Source organism: Sesamum indicum, linkage group LG3 (genome assembly GCF_026168435.1).
Source record: "Sesamum indicum cultivar Baizhima isolate 11 linkage group LG3, ASM2616843v1, whole genome shotgun sequence".
Lineage (NCBI taxonomy): Eukaryota > Viridiplantae > Streptophyta > Magnoliopsida > Lamiales > Pedaliaceae > Sesamum > Sesamum indicum.
The window spans coordinates 26,759,669-26,776,077 of NC_142659.1; the positions used below are offsets into that span (position 1 = coordinate 26,759,669).

The window sequence follows — 16,409 nt, forward strand, 5'->3', positions numbered from 1 at the left end:
ACCCAAAAAAATAAAGGCAATGTTTGGATTCATGTTTTTGCATTTTTCGAAACAAAATAAAATACACTTAATGTTTGTTTTTGTATTTTTACACCTTATCTTTGTATTTTTACACCTTATCTGTGTATTTTTTTATTTTTCAACTTTCTATATATAATATATATATTTATATATATAATATAAGATAGACATGATTTAACAATAAACAGTAATTTTTGTCTCTAAAAAATACAATATTAAACATAAAATATTTATATATAAAAAATATATGATTTGACAATGAGTGATTTTTGTCTCTCAAATCCCAACATCAAACCTACACCACTTATTTTAAAATATTTTAAATTACCTCAAAACACAATCCAAATATATCATCTATTTTCAACACACACTTACTTATATGTATTTTTCTCTCTTTATCTTCAAAATACAAAACAAAACATTTAAAACACAAATCCAAACACAAGGAAAGGAGTCTGCTCTGAATCTAATCCAAACCCATTGCCATCACGAGGTACTACTAAGTACTGAAATGGTAGCTTTATCTTTCTCATAACTTACCATCACTTATCTTAAACTTGTCAAATTTTCTGCATCCTTTCACATTATAAGACATTACAACAGTCCCCCCACTATTTCAAATTTGCGAGAGCAGAGTAAAATTAACATTAAATATAACAGATACAGAAAATATATCAACATGCACGGTGTCATGTCTCATTTACTAGAATGGCCAATCGCGTTTTTTCAGATATATGAATAACCTCAAAGGACCAAAATTTTCAGCGATGAGCTATAAGCAGCTTCCTACAAACAAATTCAATTATACGACAACAAGAGTTTATAACAAGACACTCGTTTTCCTACACACAACTTCAACTTACCCAGAGAGATAACAGACAAAAATCAAAACACCAGAAACGGAAGAATGTGGAAATGTTTCTTAATTTGAGAACAAAAGCTAGCTAGCTACATTCTACTAACTCTGCTTATTTCACAGAGAACATCAGCACATGATTACAGGCTAACTAATGATCTTAGCTTCACATAGAGCTAGTCAAGAAAGAGTATTGGAGGCATCCAAATAGCTGATTCCTTTCAGGATTTGTCAAAGCAAGACGCATACATACCCCCACAGGCCCCTTTAGCGCCATGAAAAATTACCACAAGCTTCACCAGTTATCGTTTATTTGATTGCACTAACTGAGTTGATGGTGGTACATCGTTTGTTTGAGAAGGTTTTGCCAAAATATTCAGTGCCTTCATGCGCTGCATCTCATTGCCTGCAATAAACGAAATATACACAGTGGCTTTGACTATCTTGTTAGGTGAATTCACATAAGAACATGTGACATTGCAAACCACGGCGTGGAATATTTGTAAAGCCGCTAAAATTAGACTGGGAAGAGAACTTTATTGCAATAAAATCAGGAATTGGACTAATGGATATCTTCACAGACTCATCATGATAGAGAGTGGGTGAGATACTTTATGATATTCTTCAGCTTTTTAGCTGATTTTCACTATATATAATTACTTTATGTTTCAGATCTTTAAGCTTCTTGGCTATAAGAAAGGTCCCATGAAAGAAAGGTAACAATAAATAATACGTTTGGGCAATTTGGAAACATCATAAAATTACATTTGCTTCAAATAAAATTGAACTAGAACTTCTGTTAAAATTTTGAAATACTTTGATTTCATATCACCATAATGTTTTCGGATAATTTCACTACATATAGCTCAAGTTCCAAGTACAAAATTAATCATTCTCTACTTCAGTCTCCTTAGCCTACCAATATGTGAACAAACCTCTTGGACTATTTAAATACACTGCCAACAAGGCTAGTAATTAGCAGACAAATTATAAGCAAACAGACAAATGTGAAGAATTCCAAAATTGTTAATTAATACCTTCCTCTATTGTCAACTGGATTGCTCTTTTCTCCAACTCCACAGCATGCTTACTAAGCTCAGCAGGAGATAAATGCAGAAGCACTGATGCAAATCACACCAAACAAACACCAGCAGCTGTGAATGTCTGATAAATAGTACAGAGGTATAACATTCACAAAACTCACGGAGGACAAGGACTTACTCTGGGTGTACTCTCTTTGGTTAGCTTCATCACATTGCTTCAGAAACTTCTGGAGGCGTATGAACCTTTCTGTTCTCAGCTGATCACTTGTGGTCTTAGAATCAACAGTCCGAGGAAGCTCTGGATAGACCTTAGCAGCTGGAGTACTGTTACTGTGCTTGCCAAAAGAACTGGGAACTGAAAGACCATTACTTGGAAAGGCCATTGTTGCTGTCAGATTATTTGATGTAGCTACAGGAATGTGATGAAGATTACTGTCCCTGGGCTGAGTTATCTTTTGAGGAATATCCTGCCGCAATAGACCTATGTTCTTAGATTCTGAATAATCTGAAATTTTGTCAACATTGTTCTGAAGTCTTCCCCTCCCAAGTTCCAACTCAAATCTTCGACGCGCATTCATGACATTCTCATTTGTACCATTATATGCCAAGGATGGAAGACCCTGGGAGCTCGAAGGGCGCTCAGGCGTAAGTCGTTTAGTCCCACAAACCTTAATTGTGTCACTACTCGACCTCCCTCCTCCAGTTAGTAAATCTTGCTGCTTATGAATTGATCCCACATTTTCGTTCTGCACATCTCTCAGTGCAGTCTTTCTCAGAGCACTAGCAAGCTGCTTATCATGAGCAGCAGCAGTTCCACCACCGCCAACTCCATTAACATTGCGTTCAGTATTGATCATTACGCAAGTCGAAAGAAGTAAACCCAATAGGAAGTAGTTCCACCAGGCTATTCCAATCTAAGCACTGAGCAATGGCAAAAGGAGGTTATACTATTTCTTCATAAGTAATATGTTTCTCATAGCAAATGGCAGCAAGTACACAAAGTGGTTTATTTCGATAGACACAACAACCACTAATTTCCAAAATGAGCAAAGAAAAGTCGTTGGCTAGTTACTATGTGAATCAACACAACAACCACTAATTTCCAAAATGAGCAAAGAAAAGTCGTTGGCTAGTTACTATGTGAATCAACGACAACCAATAGACCATAGGAGCTCCAGAGTACCAAAAAAAATAACAGAGGATTAGGACATTCTAAGTTTCCCACAACATTAAGATCTTTCAAAATTTGCTCTCAACGCATATTAAAAATTTCACCAACTTCGGAAAAACCCATCTTCAAGTTAAGGTTGCTAGGCAAGAAAAGCAGCGAACTGATGTTGATTATTAATTTAAGTTCCCTTCCAGGAAAAAACACTTGGAGAATACAGTATGGCTTGATTGACTAATTTAACAATCTAAAACCCAAAAAGGGGACAAAGAAAAGCCCTTTGCTTGGACTCTGTGTTGAGAGCAAATTGCCACTCAAAGCTTCTTAAATCCTCATCATTATTTCCGAAAATTACCAAGAGAGACAGAGAGCAAGAATTACAAAACAAATAATTCAAAAAGTAATTAAACTTTCCGGGAAAAAAAAATAAATAAAGGACTTGAAGCACCAATTCAAAAAAAGCTAAAAACCTCATTCAACGAAGTAAAACCTTAATTCCCCGAAAAAAAGAAAAACGAAAATCCCACAAAACCCTATACGAATTTCAAAATTCAAATGAAGAATCCCAAACAGTACGAAACCAAAAAAAAAAAAATCATTTCAATTGCGGAAGGAATGGGGTTTTACGACTGAAAAAACTCTGAGTGGAAATAGCTAAAGAGAATGAGTATTGTTTATCATTGCAGGAAAAGGAACGGAGACTCACCGTAGCAGTGCGCTCGAAGGGTAAGCAACAGATCCGAGAGGGGTGGTGGTGGGTGGGGGGTGGGGGGGATGAGAGACGGCGCGAGAGGGGAGAAGGCTTTCAAAAAAGAGGGCGCTCAGGTTGCTTTTATATCACGTGTTAATTTGTTTTTCCTTTTTTAATTTAATAATATGTTATATAATTCCCTCCATTTATATATTCACTTTATAAATTTAAATGAGCGTTTAAAGATATTTTTTCTTATATATTTAATTACATGGTAAAAAGTTAAAAACCTAAATGTATCATTTTATTATTGGATAAATTATAAATGACTCTTTTAAAATTTATTATAATTATAAATACCACCATTTTATTTAAAAAATTACAAATACTCTTGGTATTAACAGTCATCCAACAAATACATTCTCGTGACAATTCATTATAGGAGTACTTGTTGGACGACTATTAATCCATATGGATATTTGTAATTTTTCGAATAATAAGAAACGTGCTTGCATCATATAATAGGTGTTTGCGAGTGTCTGACCACCGTTCATATAAGTAAGCGAGCAAAGTGGCATATCTGAACGAGTGTGGCTCTTTAGGTCAGGTAATTGGCCGAACCAATGAGGCCCTTCGGTGTTAACGAGACCAGTGCGTACATACCTTTTCTTAAAGCGTTAGAACCTTTAGATGTAGCCCTTCGTTGTTGATAACTAGATCTTTACTTCGATATTTCATAATAGCATTCTAGCATTCCAACAATATTCGTCTTCTTCTGTATAGTTTCAAAAATTATTCAGTTATCATATTTTGAAAATTTATAATGCTGCTATTTTGAAACAATTGATTATTATATTTAATGAGATAATTTTCTCTGAATTGCGGACAGTTATTTTTCCATCCCAATCATTATCTTATTTATATATTTCCCATATGTTTGTATACATATATAATTATTTCAATAATTAGTTTAACAAAGTCAATAACAAATACCTTTATTATGAATATAATTAATTATGCTAACATCCTTAAAAAACAAATAAAAATACAATTATTAATCTCCATTCAATAGAACATTTATATGGTACAACTAATGATAATGAAGAATAATTAGATGGTTTATTTATACAAATTATTCATATCTTTTGCATAATTATAAAAATCATCTATGGCAAAAAAAAAAAAGGAACAATTTGTGTAATAATGTTGAAGTTTCGGATGGTGTATATATAATTTTTAAAAAGCAAAGTGGTTTGTGTAAACAATACCGTACCCAATTCCAATATATACCTGAGATTTGTATTATAAACAAATATGATCAACTTAAGCAACAAAAGATTTAATAATTCTATGGCCAAGCACATAATTCTACTGAAAAAGAAGAAAAGTCAGCTACAAATAGGAAAAATGGGAAGAAAACATAAATGGTTAGGACATATTCCAGAAAACTAACCAATCTCTGGAAAGCATGAATCATGTTGTTAAAAAACTGATCACTGGTATCTAACAACACACCTACTCTTAAAAATCTGAATGCTGAAAAAACACAATTTTTCATTGACAAGTTCTTGTGTTTTTCTTTTGAACAATCTGTTTGTTGTTTCATGGGATTTGTTCAGCCTTACTCATCAGCTTGAGCATTGAGTTGGCTTTCCTCTGACCTCTCTCAGTACCATTCTTAGAAACCTCAAACAAATGTTCATACACACCATATTGCAGTGCTGCAAGAATAAGATTACTGTTGTTTGATCCGAGCTCCAGCAGAACCGCGATGGCACATTCTTGGTTCTTGGGAGAACCGTCCCGTATCAGACCTACCAGAGTTTCTATAAACTGAAGCTGTCCGAGCTCTCGTCTCCCCTCTGGACACGATGCAAGAATCAGCAATATGGAGAGCGTCTCATTAGCCATATCCAGCTTCTTGTCGTCAAGTATTTTCAGCAACGCTGCAACGACCCCAGCTTCGATGGCCCTGGTCTTATTGGCGGGGTTGAGGCAGAGGTTGAACAGTGCAGTAACGGCATCCTTCTTCCCTCTTATTGTTCCGGTTTTTAGCAAATCGACCAATGGAGGAATACCGTTTAAGAGTCCAATTGTGACTTTGTTTTCGTTGATCATTGACAGGCTGAACAATGCTGCAGCAGAGTTCTCTTTGGCTCCAACTGTTCCTTTCTGCAAGACCTCTATGATGGCAGGAATTGGCTCTTCATTAGATATCAGTTTCTTGTTAGATTCATCTATGGAGAGGTTCAAAATAGCTGTAACAGCATGTTCTTGGATTCTTGAATCGGGATAGGACAAAAGTTGCACGAGAAGTGGAATACCACCGGCCTTTGCAATCAGAGTTCTGTTTTCCGGGCTCTCTTTCGATAGCATTCGAATCCTCTTCACAGCCTCTCTCTGCTCGTCTAATTTGCTCGATGATAGGCTTTGGACCAACGACGAGATTTTCTCGAGTTCTGTAGTCAAGCAATTCTCTGAAACTGCACTTGCACCTGCAGGAACCACCTTCTTTGGGAGTTGAAAGTTGTTCTTCTCACACCATTGTAGAATTAAGTTCTTGAGAGCAAAGTTTGGGGCTAGTGACAAATGTGACAAAGTCTGCCCGGTTTTTGGACAGGTTCGATGATTGGAATCCAACCATTGCTGTATGCTTTCCCTTTCATATGTCTACAATATCCCAACAATCACATAGAAAAACACTCAGTATTCTATTAATAAAAACCAGGAAAAACTATACCACAAGAGTGAAATATACCTGTCCTGTTGCAACAATAACAGGATCTGTCATCATCTCTAACGTTATCGGGCACAAAAACTCATTAGGAACAGCAATGGACATGCATTTAATCAGATTTTTAGGCACATCGGAATCGTCCAGAATGCCATCTTCTGCAACACCAGCTACTCTCTTGAATTTGTTCAGGAGATTTACAATTTGTTCTGTGCTCTCTGCACTAAGGCCCTGTCTTTCTTTAACAAGTTTTCTTATGGCTAAAGTTTCTTGGTGCAGTTCTTCAGCAGTATGTAAAGATAGCTTGCTCGCCAGCCTCTCTATGATGGCAATATCCGTATTTCTGTCATCGTTTGTCGACAGCACCACCATCAAATCCATCGTCAGTTCCATGTCTTGAGTATCGGTTCTTCTTTTGGCTCTTGTTAGTTGCACCCGCAGCAACTCAACCTGCGTTTAAGTGTACAGAAACTCAGATACTTCTGCTCATCACAAGAAAATTTATGCAACAACATTGGCATACACTATTTTAGGATACGTTATATATGTACTAATATAAATAGTTGATGACTGGCAGTTCATGATAGGTTTATATGAGAACTTATCTTAGTAAAGCAAAAAGCGAGCAACCACAAACGAAGAAAAATTCTTCCCACCAAATAAATCTCTTCTTGTTTTAATCTTTTCTTTTTTGCTTTCTGCATACGTTTCATAACCTGTCAAAATGATTTCCTAACGTAACGCCCTCAAGAACGGATATCACCATTTCAATGTGACAGAATATTCAAGATTTTGAAAATACTCCCGTTTGAACTTAGTTTTGGATTTAAATGCTCTCACAAAATCCTAAAGAACTGATGATCCCACCACATAAAAACAGACCATTATCCAGCCTGATTGGCAGATTTTCAGTGGAGCTGCGACCACAGGTTCAATTCAACCATCCGAGAACAACAGTGAATCTATTCCACCACCTTCTTACCATACCAAAAGAACATTAAGGTTGGAAGAAAATTACCTGTTCTTTCTCTTCTTCAGCAATTCCAAGCTCCTCATACGGCATTCCTTCCAAAGCTTGGCTTATCTTTTCATACACACCATGCAACCTCACCATCATGGCCTCAGTTTCCAACGTCTGAAATTCAAAAAACAAATCATTTTACTCTTATAAAAAAGGGGGATCCAGAAAACAAATACAGGGATTTGCAGAGAACTCCAACCAACCAGGTAAATCTTGCTGCCCGCATGACACAACTTCAAGAACTTCCTGGCGGACCGAAACGCCCTCCTCAGCTTCTTCAAACACCCGACCGCGGCCTCCGGGACCGCTGCCTTGTCGACGTCTCTAATCTCTTCCAACAGCGGCAAGAAAAGCTTCATCCTCCTCACAAGATTATGACACTCTTTCTTCTGCGTCTTCCTGTAGTCCCCAATCGCCTTCACTGATTCAATGATCTCAAGGATCTCCTCCACCACATGCTCATCCCCTCGCTCACGTGGGCTAGACGGCGCCGACGCCGCGTTCCCCAAGTACATCGTCTGATCCTCCTCTTCCACCATCTCGAGGTCCTGATTGGTCACCATATGATCAATTCTTTCACTTCGCTATCTTCTCCTCTCCTCCCTGGTTACCTTGTTGATCGGTGATTGGGGATTGGGAGGAGAAGAGAAATCCCTCACGAAATACCGTGAATTTTTGGGTGTGATTTCACGTATTTCTGCTGTCGTTTGCAGGTTTTTCGGGGTTGAACAATGACGGATGGACATGATGAACAGCAGTTTCTTCGCGGTTTTTTTTTTGTCGGAATATTTTCACTTATTTAAAAATGGATAATTTTTTAGGGTAATTTAAAGAAGATACTTAGCATAAGGGTTAATTATTATACATAAACTCTCTATAATTTAAAAAATTATATATAGTACCTTCAGGTTTATATACATTTTATAATGAGTTCATTCCATTAAATTTTTATCTGAATTTTATAATGAATCGACTAAAATATCATTTTGAATATAAATTATAATCTTATATATATTAAATTTCTTAAATTATTTTTATGGACTAATTAATATACACTACGGATTATTTATTTACCCACATTAAAAAATTATATTTTTTTCAATTTTTTAAAAAATCTGAAAGGATAAAATAGTAATTTATATCTTACCACTTAGGGGTAACATAATTAAAATTCATTTGAGGAGATATTAAATATATTCGCCCTTGTACTTAAATTTGATTAGAAAGAAGATAAAATTCACTTTTAGTATAAATTAATTACCATAGTTAAAAAATTCACTTTTAGTATAAATTAATTACCATAAGTAATTAGATGGACATGGTGAAAACTCCATTTTTAACAAATCATTATGTGTTATTATTTTTTTCTTTTTTAGTGGAGGATTATTTTGAAAAGAATAGTCAATAACTATAATTTATTTTTATATTTTTAAGACCAAATTATAATTATCCCTTTTCAAGTTTATCACAATTAAGAGTAAATTATAGTTTAATATTACTTTTAATATATTTTAGTATTTTGCACGTTAAATTATTATCAAATTATTATTTTTTAATAAATAAAAAATTTAAATTAAAAGTGAGGTATATTTATTAATATATAGTAGATACACAATAAATATAATATAATATAACCAACAACTCATATATGCTTTTTAAAAGAAATTGACAAATATATATATATGCTTAATCAAAAGTTCATTATTTAAAATAAATAAATATATTTTATCATCTTTTTTAGAAACATATATATTAAAAAAATACATAATTACTTATTTTTCTCTAAAAAATAAATAGTTAATAACTTAATCTTTAACCAAATTAATAAAAACTTTTTATAATTTTTTTATAGCTATTTTACTCATTCATTATTTAAATTTGAGTCCATAAAATATAATAAAATTCGAATGCTTTAATTTACTGATTATATTTTCTTTATTATAATAAAACAATTAACTTTTTTAATTAAATTGAAAATGGAAAATTATTAAATAAAAATTCTTTGAACTTAATATACATATATATAATATAAGGGTACTATTGTCTATAAGTTTAGTTTTAGGGAGTAAATGTTACATTTTGTTAGTTTAAGGGAGTAAATATTACATTAAAAATAATTCAGAAGGACAAATTGCATTTTACACTAAAAGATTCAAGTGGATTGAGCCATATGTGATGTTGATAGGGTGCTTTTTGCAATTTGACTAACTTTATGGACTAAAAAGTGTATTTTACTAAAAAAATACGTGTCCAATATTAATTTATTGTATTAGGGTAGAGGAAGAAGGGCATAATGACATTCACGAGGGGGTTGGAATTACAGTATTGCCATAAAACCTTAATAATTCTATAATTCATACATATATGTTTGTAATAGTGATTGAAGCAGACTCGTCACAAACAGGTAATTGAAATTATCATTAATTTTTTTATTAAAATTGATAAACTGCAGTAACTTTAAATATTTGTGGACATAACATTTAAGATAAATTATATTTTGTTAATCGAACTATGTTTATTTTTACACTTTGCCAAATTTTTTTCAACTTATCATCTCAACTTTATGAAATTTGTACTTTACGACATATAATCATTTTCTAAATAAACTTTCTACTAGAAAAGCATCATATGCAGTGCGGATGTGATATTTAAGGACAATATGGTGATATTTTTTCTAACATGTATATTACATGTAATATTTTTTTAGCAGAAAAGTCGATTGAAAAGCAGTTGTACACATATTTTACGAGCATTCCCACGTTAAATTAATAATATAGAAAAAGAGAAGAAATTAGTGGCAATGTCCACGCTCCAAAATGCCACATTTCAAAATCAAATCATCATACCTTTTCTTTTTCTTTTTATTTATTATTTTTATAATTATTTATCTTTGGGGTAGCCTCTACAAAAATTAGCTGGCACATTGTAAAAGTCTAAAGAGGATTTTGTGAAAAGGAAAGGTAATCTTGGGGGCAAGAATAGGTAAATTACTATGAAAAGAGGGGGTAAAAAGATAAAAATCATTCAAATTTGTGAATAACTTTATTTTAGAAAAATTGCTTTTTAATTTGAAAAAAAAATTGTAATTCTTTTGATTTAGTCTAAAAACTATGTTATTCTCTTAATGGGTTTTTATTACATTGAGATTTTTCGTGATTAATTCGAATATTTTACCCTTTTTTAAAAAATAAAAAAATATGATTAATTTAGCTATGTATTGGCATGACGAAGGGCTTATAAGTAGATAATTTTTGCAATAGCTCAAATTGGAAATATACAATAAATTTGGAATCTGTGTTTGTGCATCATGATAAAGAAAAAACATAAGTTTTGGCTTGCAAGAAAAAGAAATCATAGTCTAAATTATAGTATTTTTTTTTATTTTCGCAAATTTTATATCGTGAGAAAACCCTTTTCGTCTTATAATCAAAATCTTAAGAAGTAGTTATTTTTGTTTCGAAAATATAAAAAATATTGCCGTAGTTTTAGAAAACAAAAAAAGATAATGACATTATATTTTTTAAAAATAAATAAAAAATAATATTTAAAACTGAACTTAAAAGGTTATTATTGTTTGTTGTGATTAGAAACGTACGTTAATAAACCAATTGATGTTTGGAATTTTGATATGTTATTGTCAGAAAGGGCTAATTATAACGTATTCCCTTGAGTTCGACATAGTTATACGTAAAGTAATAATCACTGTGGTTTGAAAGATAATATTTAGTATTCTTATTTATTTTCGTTCAATAAATAAATTTCTCGATTATTTAAAACTCACAGAATCTATTAATACTAGAAAGAAATTAAATAAAAATCTGTATTTATCATCCGTCATGGAGATGGAAGTAGGAGAAATAGGTAAAAAAAGAGAGGTTAATAATGTAATAAGAAAAGAGTAGTAATTATTATTAATTTAGTTATTATTGGAATAGCATGAAAAATTTGGGTGGGGGAACTTAGTCACTTAATACAACAAGACTTTAAAGGCATGGAAATTAATGAGAAAATATTTGAAAAAAAGCACATGGGGAGTGGGGGTGGGGGTGGGTGAACACATAGCCGTTAGTCCAAATACAGAGCAACGCATCCTTTCATCGTACGGCCAATGTTTACTAGCCGTTGTTTTCAAATAATATGGAGAGAGGGAGGGAGAGAGAGAAGGGGGATTGTATGTAATGTGTGCCCGGACATAATATCCGCTGTTTACGTTCTCTCCAATCCAGACTTCTGAATTTTCAACTGAAAACAACACTCAAGAAGGCAAAGCTCTTCGCACACTGTGTGTGTGTGTGTGAGAGAGAGAGAGAGAGAGAGAGAGAGAAGATTTCTTTAGTCATCTGCAATAATCCCATTGATGGGTTTAATGAGGATTTCTTTATAGTCTCTCTCTTTTTCTCTCTGGCGTTTTCTTGAGGGACATATAAGTGGAAAGTTCTGAACTTTGTCTCTGAAATTTTCTTGATTTTGGAGGTTGATCTCTCTTTTTCTTTTTCTTCTTCTTCTTCTTCTTCTTCTTCTTCTTTTCATCTCTTTTCTTTTAATTTTGTGATCTGGGTTTTTGTCATTAAGCCCTGAATCTTGATTATTGCAAAATCTTGTTCTCTATGTGTCATTTCTCCAATGATTTTGATGTGTTCGGTTGATTTCTTTGATGGGCTTATCATAAATTCTTTTCTATTTTCAGTAGCTTGTGTTGAAAGACAGGAAGATGGATGGATCAAACGAGAATTTCCCAGGAGTGATGAGGCCTTCAACCATTCGAGGTAATTTTAAATTTCAAAAAGCATAGCTACAACTTGGGAATCCAGTCCTTGCTTGATTCTTGTTTGATTCTGTGAAACTGTTTATGACATTATTTCATTCAATGGATTATGCCATAAAATCCTAATCATGAAATAGTCATTTGATTAAAGTAATATATATTTTTGATCCGATTCTTAGGGGGATTGAAGCCAGGAGGTGGAAACTTTACTGCAGGGGTTGGTAATAACAGGAGGGCATTGAGTACAATCAATAGAAACATCATAGGAGCTCCCCCTCACCCTTGTGCTGTTCACAAAAGAGGGGTTTTGACAGAGTGAATTTCATAAAAACCGTACTCTTTCATGGTTATTTCAAGTTTTGTTCAACCTCAATTTTCACTTAATCTATTTCCGTTCTCAAATGTTTAGGAGAAATGCTGGTTGTAACAAGAATCCGGTTAATCCGGCTCATCGTCCAGTCACAAGGTTTGAGAATCCACCCTTCTTGGTATCTTGTATTTCTCTTCAGAATCCGTGTCTTTTCTTGGTTGTTTGAGAGGAAAATTAGAAGGCATGAATTTTCATGAATGATTTACTTATGTAAAGGACTTGATACTGTTTATAAGCATATTCTGCAGAATACATGGTAAGATTTTGGAGCTTGTTACTTATTTCATATTTGTGGTGATTTTTTAGGAAGTTTGCTGCACAATTGGCTGTCAGAGAGCAGCATCCTGCACTTGAGGTATATTTCCTATGAATAATGATGAAAACATGATATTCTTTTATCTTTATGTTTGATAATGTGCCTAAGAATAATTGAACAAGTTTTTACTGTAGGAAATCAAGCCATGCCTCCAACCAATTTCGAGTACACATCAAGAGGGCGACTGCATTATTATCGATGCAGAGGAGTATAAGCCCACTGATGATCATGACGTTCCGATGTTTGTGCAACATACAGAAGCTATGATGGAAGAAATTGATCGGATGGTATTCATTTCTGTTGACTTGCTATTTTGACTGTCTTTTAAATGCAATTTTTATGTCGTAAATTGATATAGGATGAGGAGGTTGAAATGGAAGACATTGATGGGGACGAGCCGGAAGTTGACATAGATAGTTGCGACAAGAAGAATCCACTTGCAGTTACTGAGTATATTGATGCTATATATGCATATTACAAGAAGACAGAGGTGAAAGATCTATCCATTTGCTTGAGTCTTTGTGAATCTTCGTCACTGGTGCCCTATATTTCAACATGAATTTCTGAATCTCTCGAGTCCATTGATCTCTTAGACCATGTTTCATGGTTATTTCTATTGGCCAATTGAACTTTTTCACAGGCAATTAAATTACAATTCGGATTGACTTGCTAAACCTTGACAGTTGATTTCTTCATGCATTTTTGTTCTTTATGCAGAAAAGGAGATGTCTTTAGTTTGTTCAATCTCTATACTCAAGTAATATGTTAACCCTTTTTTTTTTCTGATCATGTAATTTTTATTACAGAGCTTAAGCTGCGTCAGGCCGAACTACATGTCACAGCAATTCGACATTAACGAAAGAATGAGGGGCATTCTTATCGACTGGCTGATTGAGGTAAACAGCCTTTGCCCTAAATTATCCTCGCGAAGGTTAAAACAAAGCAGTGTTGCAGTCTGATCCGCATTTTATGATATATGTGTAGGTGCATTACAAGTTCGAACTGATGGACGAAACATTATATTTGACTATCAATCTCATTGATAGATTTTTAGCAGTCCAATCCGTCGTCAGGAAGAAACTACAGCTAGTTGGAGTGACTGCTATGCTCCTCGCCTGCAAGTATGAAGAAGTTTCCGTTCCCGTTGTCGATGACCTCATATTGATATCAGACAAAGCTTACTGCAGAAAAGAAGTGCTCGATATGGTAGTTCAGTTATAGATTTCATAATTCTTGTCCTATTTTAATCAAACAATAGAATTCTTCTCGAGCTCAACCATTTCCTTATGGTTGCCTGCAGGAGAAACTGGTGATCAACACTTTGCAGTTTAATCTCTCGTTGCCAACTCCATATGTTTTTATGCGCCGTTTCCTGAAAGCTGCTAAATCGGACAAACGGGTTGGTCGACACACCTTGGATACAAGTGAAAAAAACATGCAAAAAGCTTAAAAAGTCATGGTGTTTTAATAGCTAATAATTGAATGTTTTCTTTGTAAACTTTGAACTAGTTGGAGCTGCTGTCCTTCTTCATAATCGAGCTTTGCCTCATCGAGTACGAGATGCTTAGGTTCCCACCGTCCTTGCTAGCAGCTGCAGCAATCTTCACAGCTCAATGCACTCTCAGTGGCTGTAAGCAATGGAGCAAGACGTGCGAGAGGCATGCAAATTACAGCGAAAACCAGCTCATGTAAGTGGCGATCTTCTCCAATTTTACTGGAAAAAACCAAGAAAACACAATGAATTCAATTGGTGGCCTATGGCCTTTGCAGGGAATGCGCAAAACTGATGGTGAGTTTCCATCAGAAGGCAGGAACGGGGAAGCTTACCGGTGTGTACAAGAAGTACAGTACTTCAAAATACGGCTATGCTGCTAGAACAGAACCTGCTGTTTTTCTCATAGACGAAGGATATTAGTACCGTTTTGAATGCCATGAAAGCATATAGATCATCCAACACTGTTGTTGGGGTCGGGACGCAATCGAGCAACGCAAGTTGCCCCGTGGATGCAAGACTACTAATGGGATTTTCTTGAATTTTTGTATCTGAAAAATTTGGTGCTTTCATCATACTCTTTTTGATGGCAGTTCTTGCATTTTCTCTAAGGATGTGTGAGTTTGACAAGACAGTATTGTTCGTCATATATGTAACTAGTGACTGTTTCATGCTTCTTATCAATTACTGGAAATTTCAAAGCAAAAATTTCCATTTACTGGAGAAAAAAAATGCCCTTTAATTTGTATTAAAGAGTTGAAGAAATCTATATCATTTTAAAGGATGGAAATTCCTTCCTCGAAACTTGAAGATGGTTGAAGCTGAACCCGAGCAAATTACCTTTTTAGCTCCACAGGATTAGAGTCTCAGAATTTTCACAATAATCCAAACTCGACACATTAAAAATGTAGTTGTTCGTCCTATTCCTGGGAACTACATTGTAACTCCACCTGAAACTGAGATATATGAGAACAAAAAAGGAAAACAGAAAATTGGAACATATCAAAAACAGAGTTAGGGAAAAAGTTAATTCCGTTGCCGGGACTCGAACCCGGGTCTCTCGGGTGAGAGCCGAGTATCCTAACCATCTAGACTACAACGGATTTGTCATACACTGTGTAACTCTTATAACAAATCATTAAATTATATTTGGATTGATAAATTTTAAATTATGACTTCCAAATTCCAAATTCGTGTTAATAATTATTTGAATTTATTTGGACCATTTTAAATATAAATTTTTTCCTTTAGATCGTTTCTACAAATTCAATTTCATCAATCCAAATATTATTTAAAATACATTTAAATATTTTTATCAATTCTGTATCTTTTATTATCTCATTTATGCTCAATAATTATGTCTTATCTCCCGTATATGTTACAAACAATACAATAAAAATAATATAATCTACTCCCATGTTTATTTTCTCTCAAAAACAAAATAGTTATATCTTATTCATGAAGACTGTTATTAATTTTTATTTAATAATTACCCAATAAAAATGTAGAATTGGAATGAATCACCACCATTCACTCCAAAAATCAAGTGAATGTTAGTGGATCAGATTTAATACCCTATCATACAGTCCAAGATGAAGGTGTTGGGATTATGATACATCACACTTCAAACTGATGTGGCTGATATGGACACCTCAAATATATCAACACTACACAACAAAACTATTAAACCATCTTCTTGATTTAGGTGTCAATTATGTATACCTTTATATATCATTGGAAAATATTTTCCCTGTGTATTTTTTTATTTTTTAAAGTTAAATTTGATTTCGTACATATATTTGAGTGTATTATATGTATTAGTTTAAATAAAGATTGATATATTTATTTTTATAGTGGATCGAGAGTAGTAGTCCGTTAACATGGGATAAATACATTTACACTGTCTGATTTATGATTATTTACACAAATTAT

General features: G+C 33.8%; 3 protein-coding genes and 1 non-coding gene across 4 annotated transcripts; 1 reads left to right on the forward strand and 3 right to left on the reverse strand.

Moving 5' to 3' along the window:
- Positions 1-804: 804 nt before the first annotated feature.
- On the reverse strand, positions 805-3,884 carry LOC105158886 (uncharacterized). The gene is made up of 4 exons (XM_088878247.1): positions 3,795-3,884; positions 2,099-2,841; positions 1,915-1,998; positions 805-1,283 (listed from the first exon to the last, which is right to left on the reverse strand). The coding sequence occupies exons 2-4, from the start codon at positions 2,775-2,777 to the stop codon at positions 1,180-1,182; spliced, it is 867 nt and encodes a 288-aa protein (XP_088734373.1). The 5' UTR covers positions 2,778-2,841; positions 3,795-3,884; the 3' UTR covers positions 805-1,179.
- A 1,258-nt stretch (positions 3,885-5,142) lies between these two features.
- LOC105158887 (U-box domain-containing protein 15) lies at positions 5,143-8,300 on the reverse strand. The gene is made up of 4 exons (XM_011075792.3): positions 7,738-8,300; positions 7,532-7,648; positions 6,538-6,963; positions 5,143-6,449 (listed from the first exon to the last, which is right to left on the reverse strand). The coding sequence occupies exons 1-4, from the start codon at positions 8,095-8,097 to the stop codon at positions 5,382-5,384; spliced, it is 1,971 nt and encodes a 656-aa protein (XP_011074094.3). The 5' UTR covers positions 8,098-8,300; the 3' UTR covers positions 5,143-5,381.
- A 3,379-nt stretch (positions 8,301-11,679) lies between these two features.
- On the forward strand, positions 11,680-15,161 carry LOC105158888 (cyclin-B2-3). The gene is made up of 12 exons (XM_011075793.3): positions 11,680-12,007; positions 12,222-12,300; positions 12,479-12,614; positions 12,709-12,765; positions 12,976-13,024; positions 13,120-13,272; positions 13,344-13,475; positions 13,792-13,881; positions 13,970-14,191; positions 14,286-14,384; positions 14,495-14,673; positions 14,756-15,161. The coding sequence occupies exons 2-12, from the start codon at positions 12,246-12,248 to the stop codon at positions 14,898-14,900; spliced, it is 1,317 nt and encodes a 438-aa protein (XP_011074095.1). The 5' UTR covers positions 11,680-12,007; positions 12,222-12,245; the 3' UTR covers positions 14,901-15,161.
- Positions 15,162-15,507: 346 nt separating this feature from the next.
- Positions 15,508-15,580, reverse strand: TRNAE-CUC (transfer RNA glutamic acid (anticodon CUC)). Its single transcript has one exon. It is a non-coding gene; the product is annotated as a tRNA-Glu (tRNA).
- Positions 15,581-16,409: the final 829 nt, after the last annotated feature.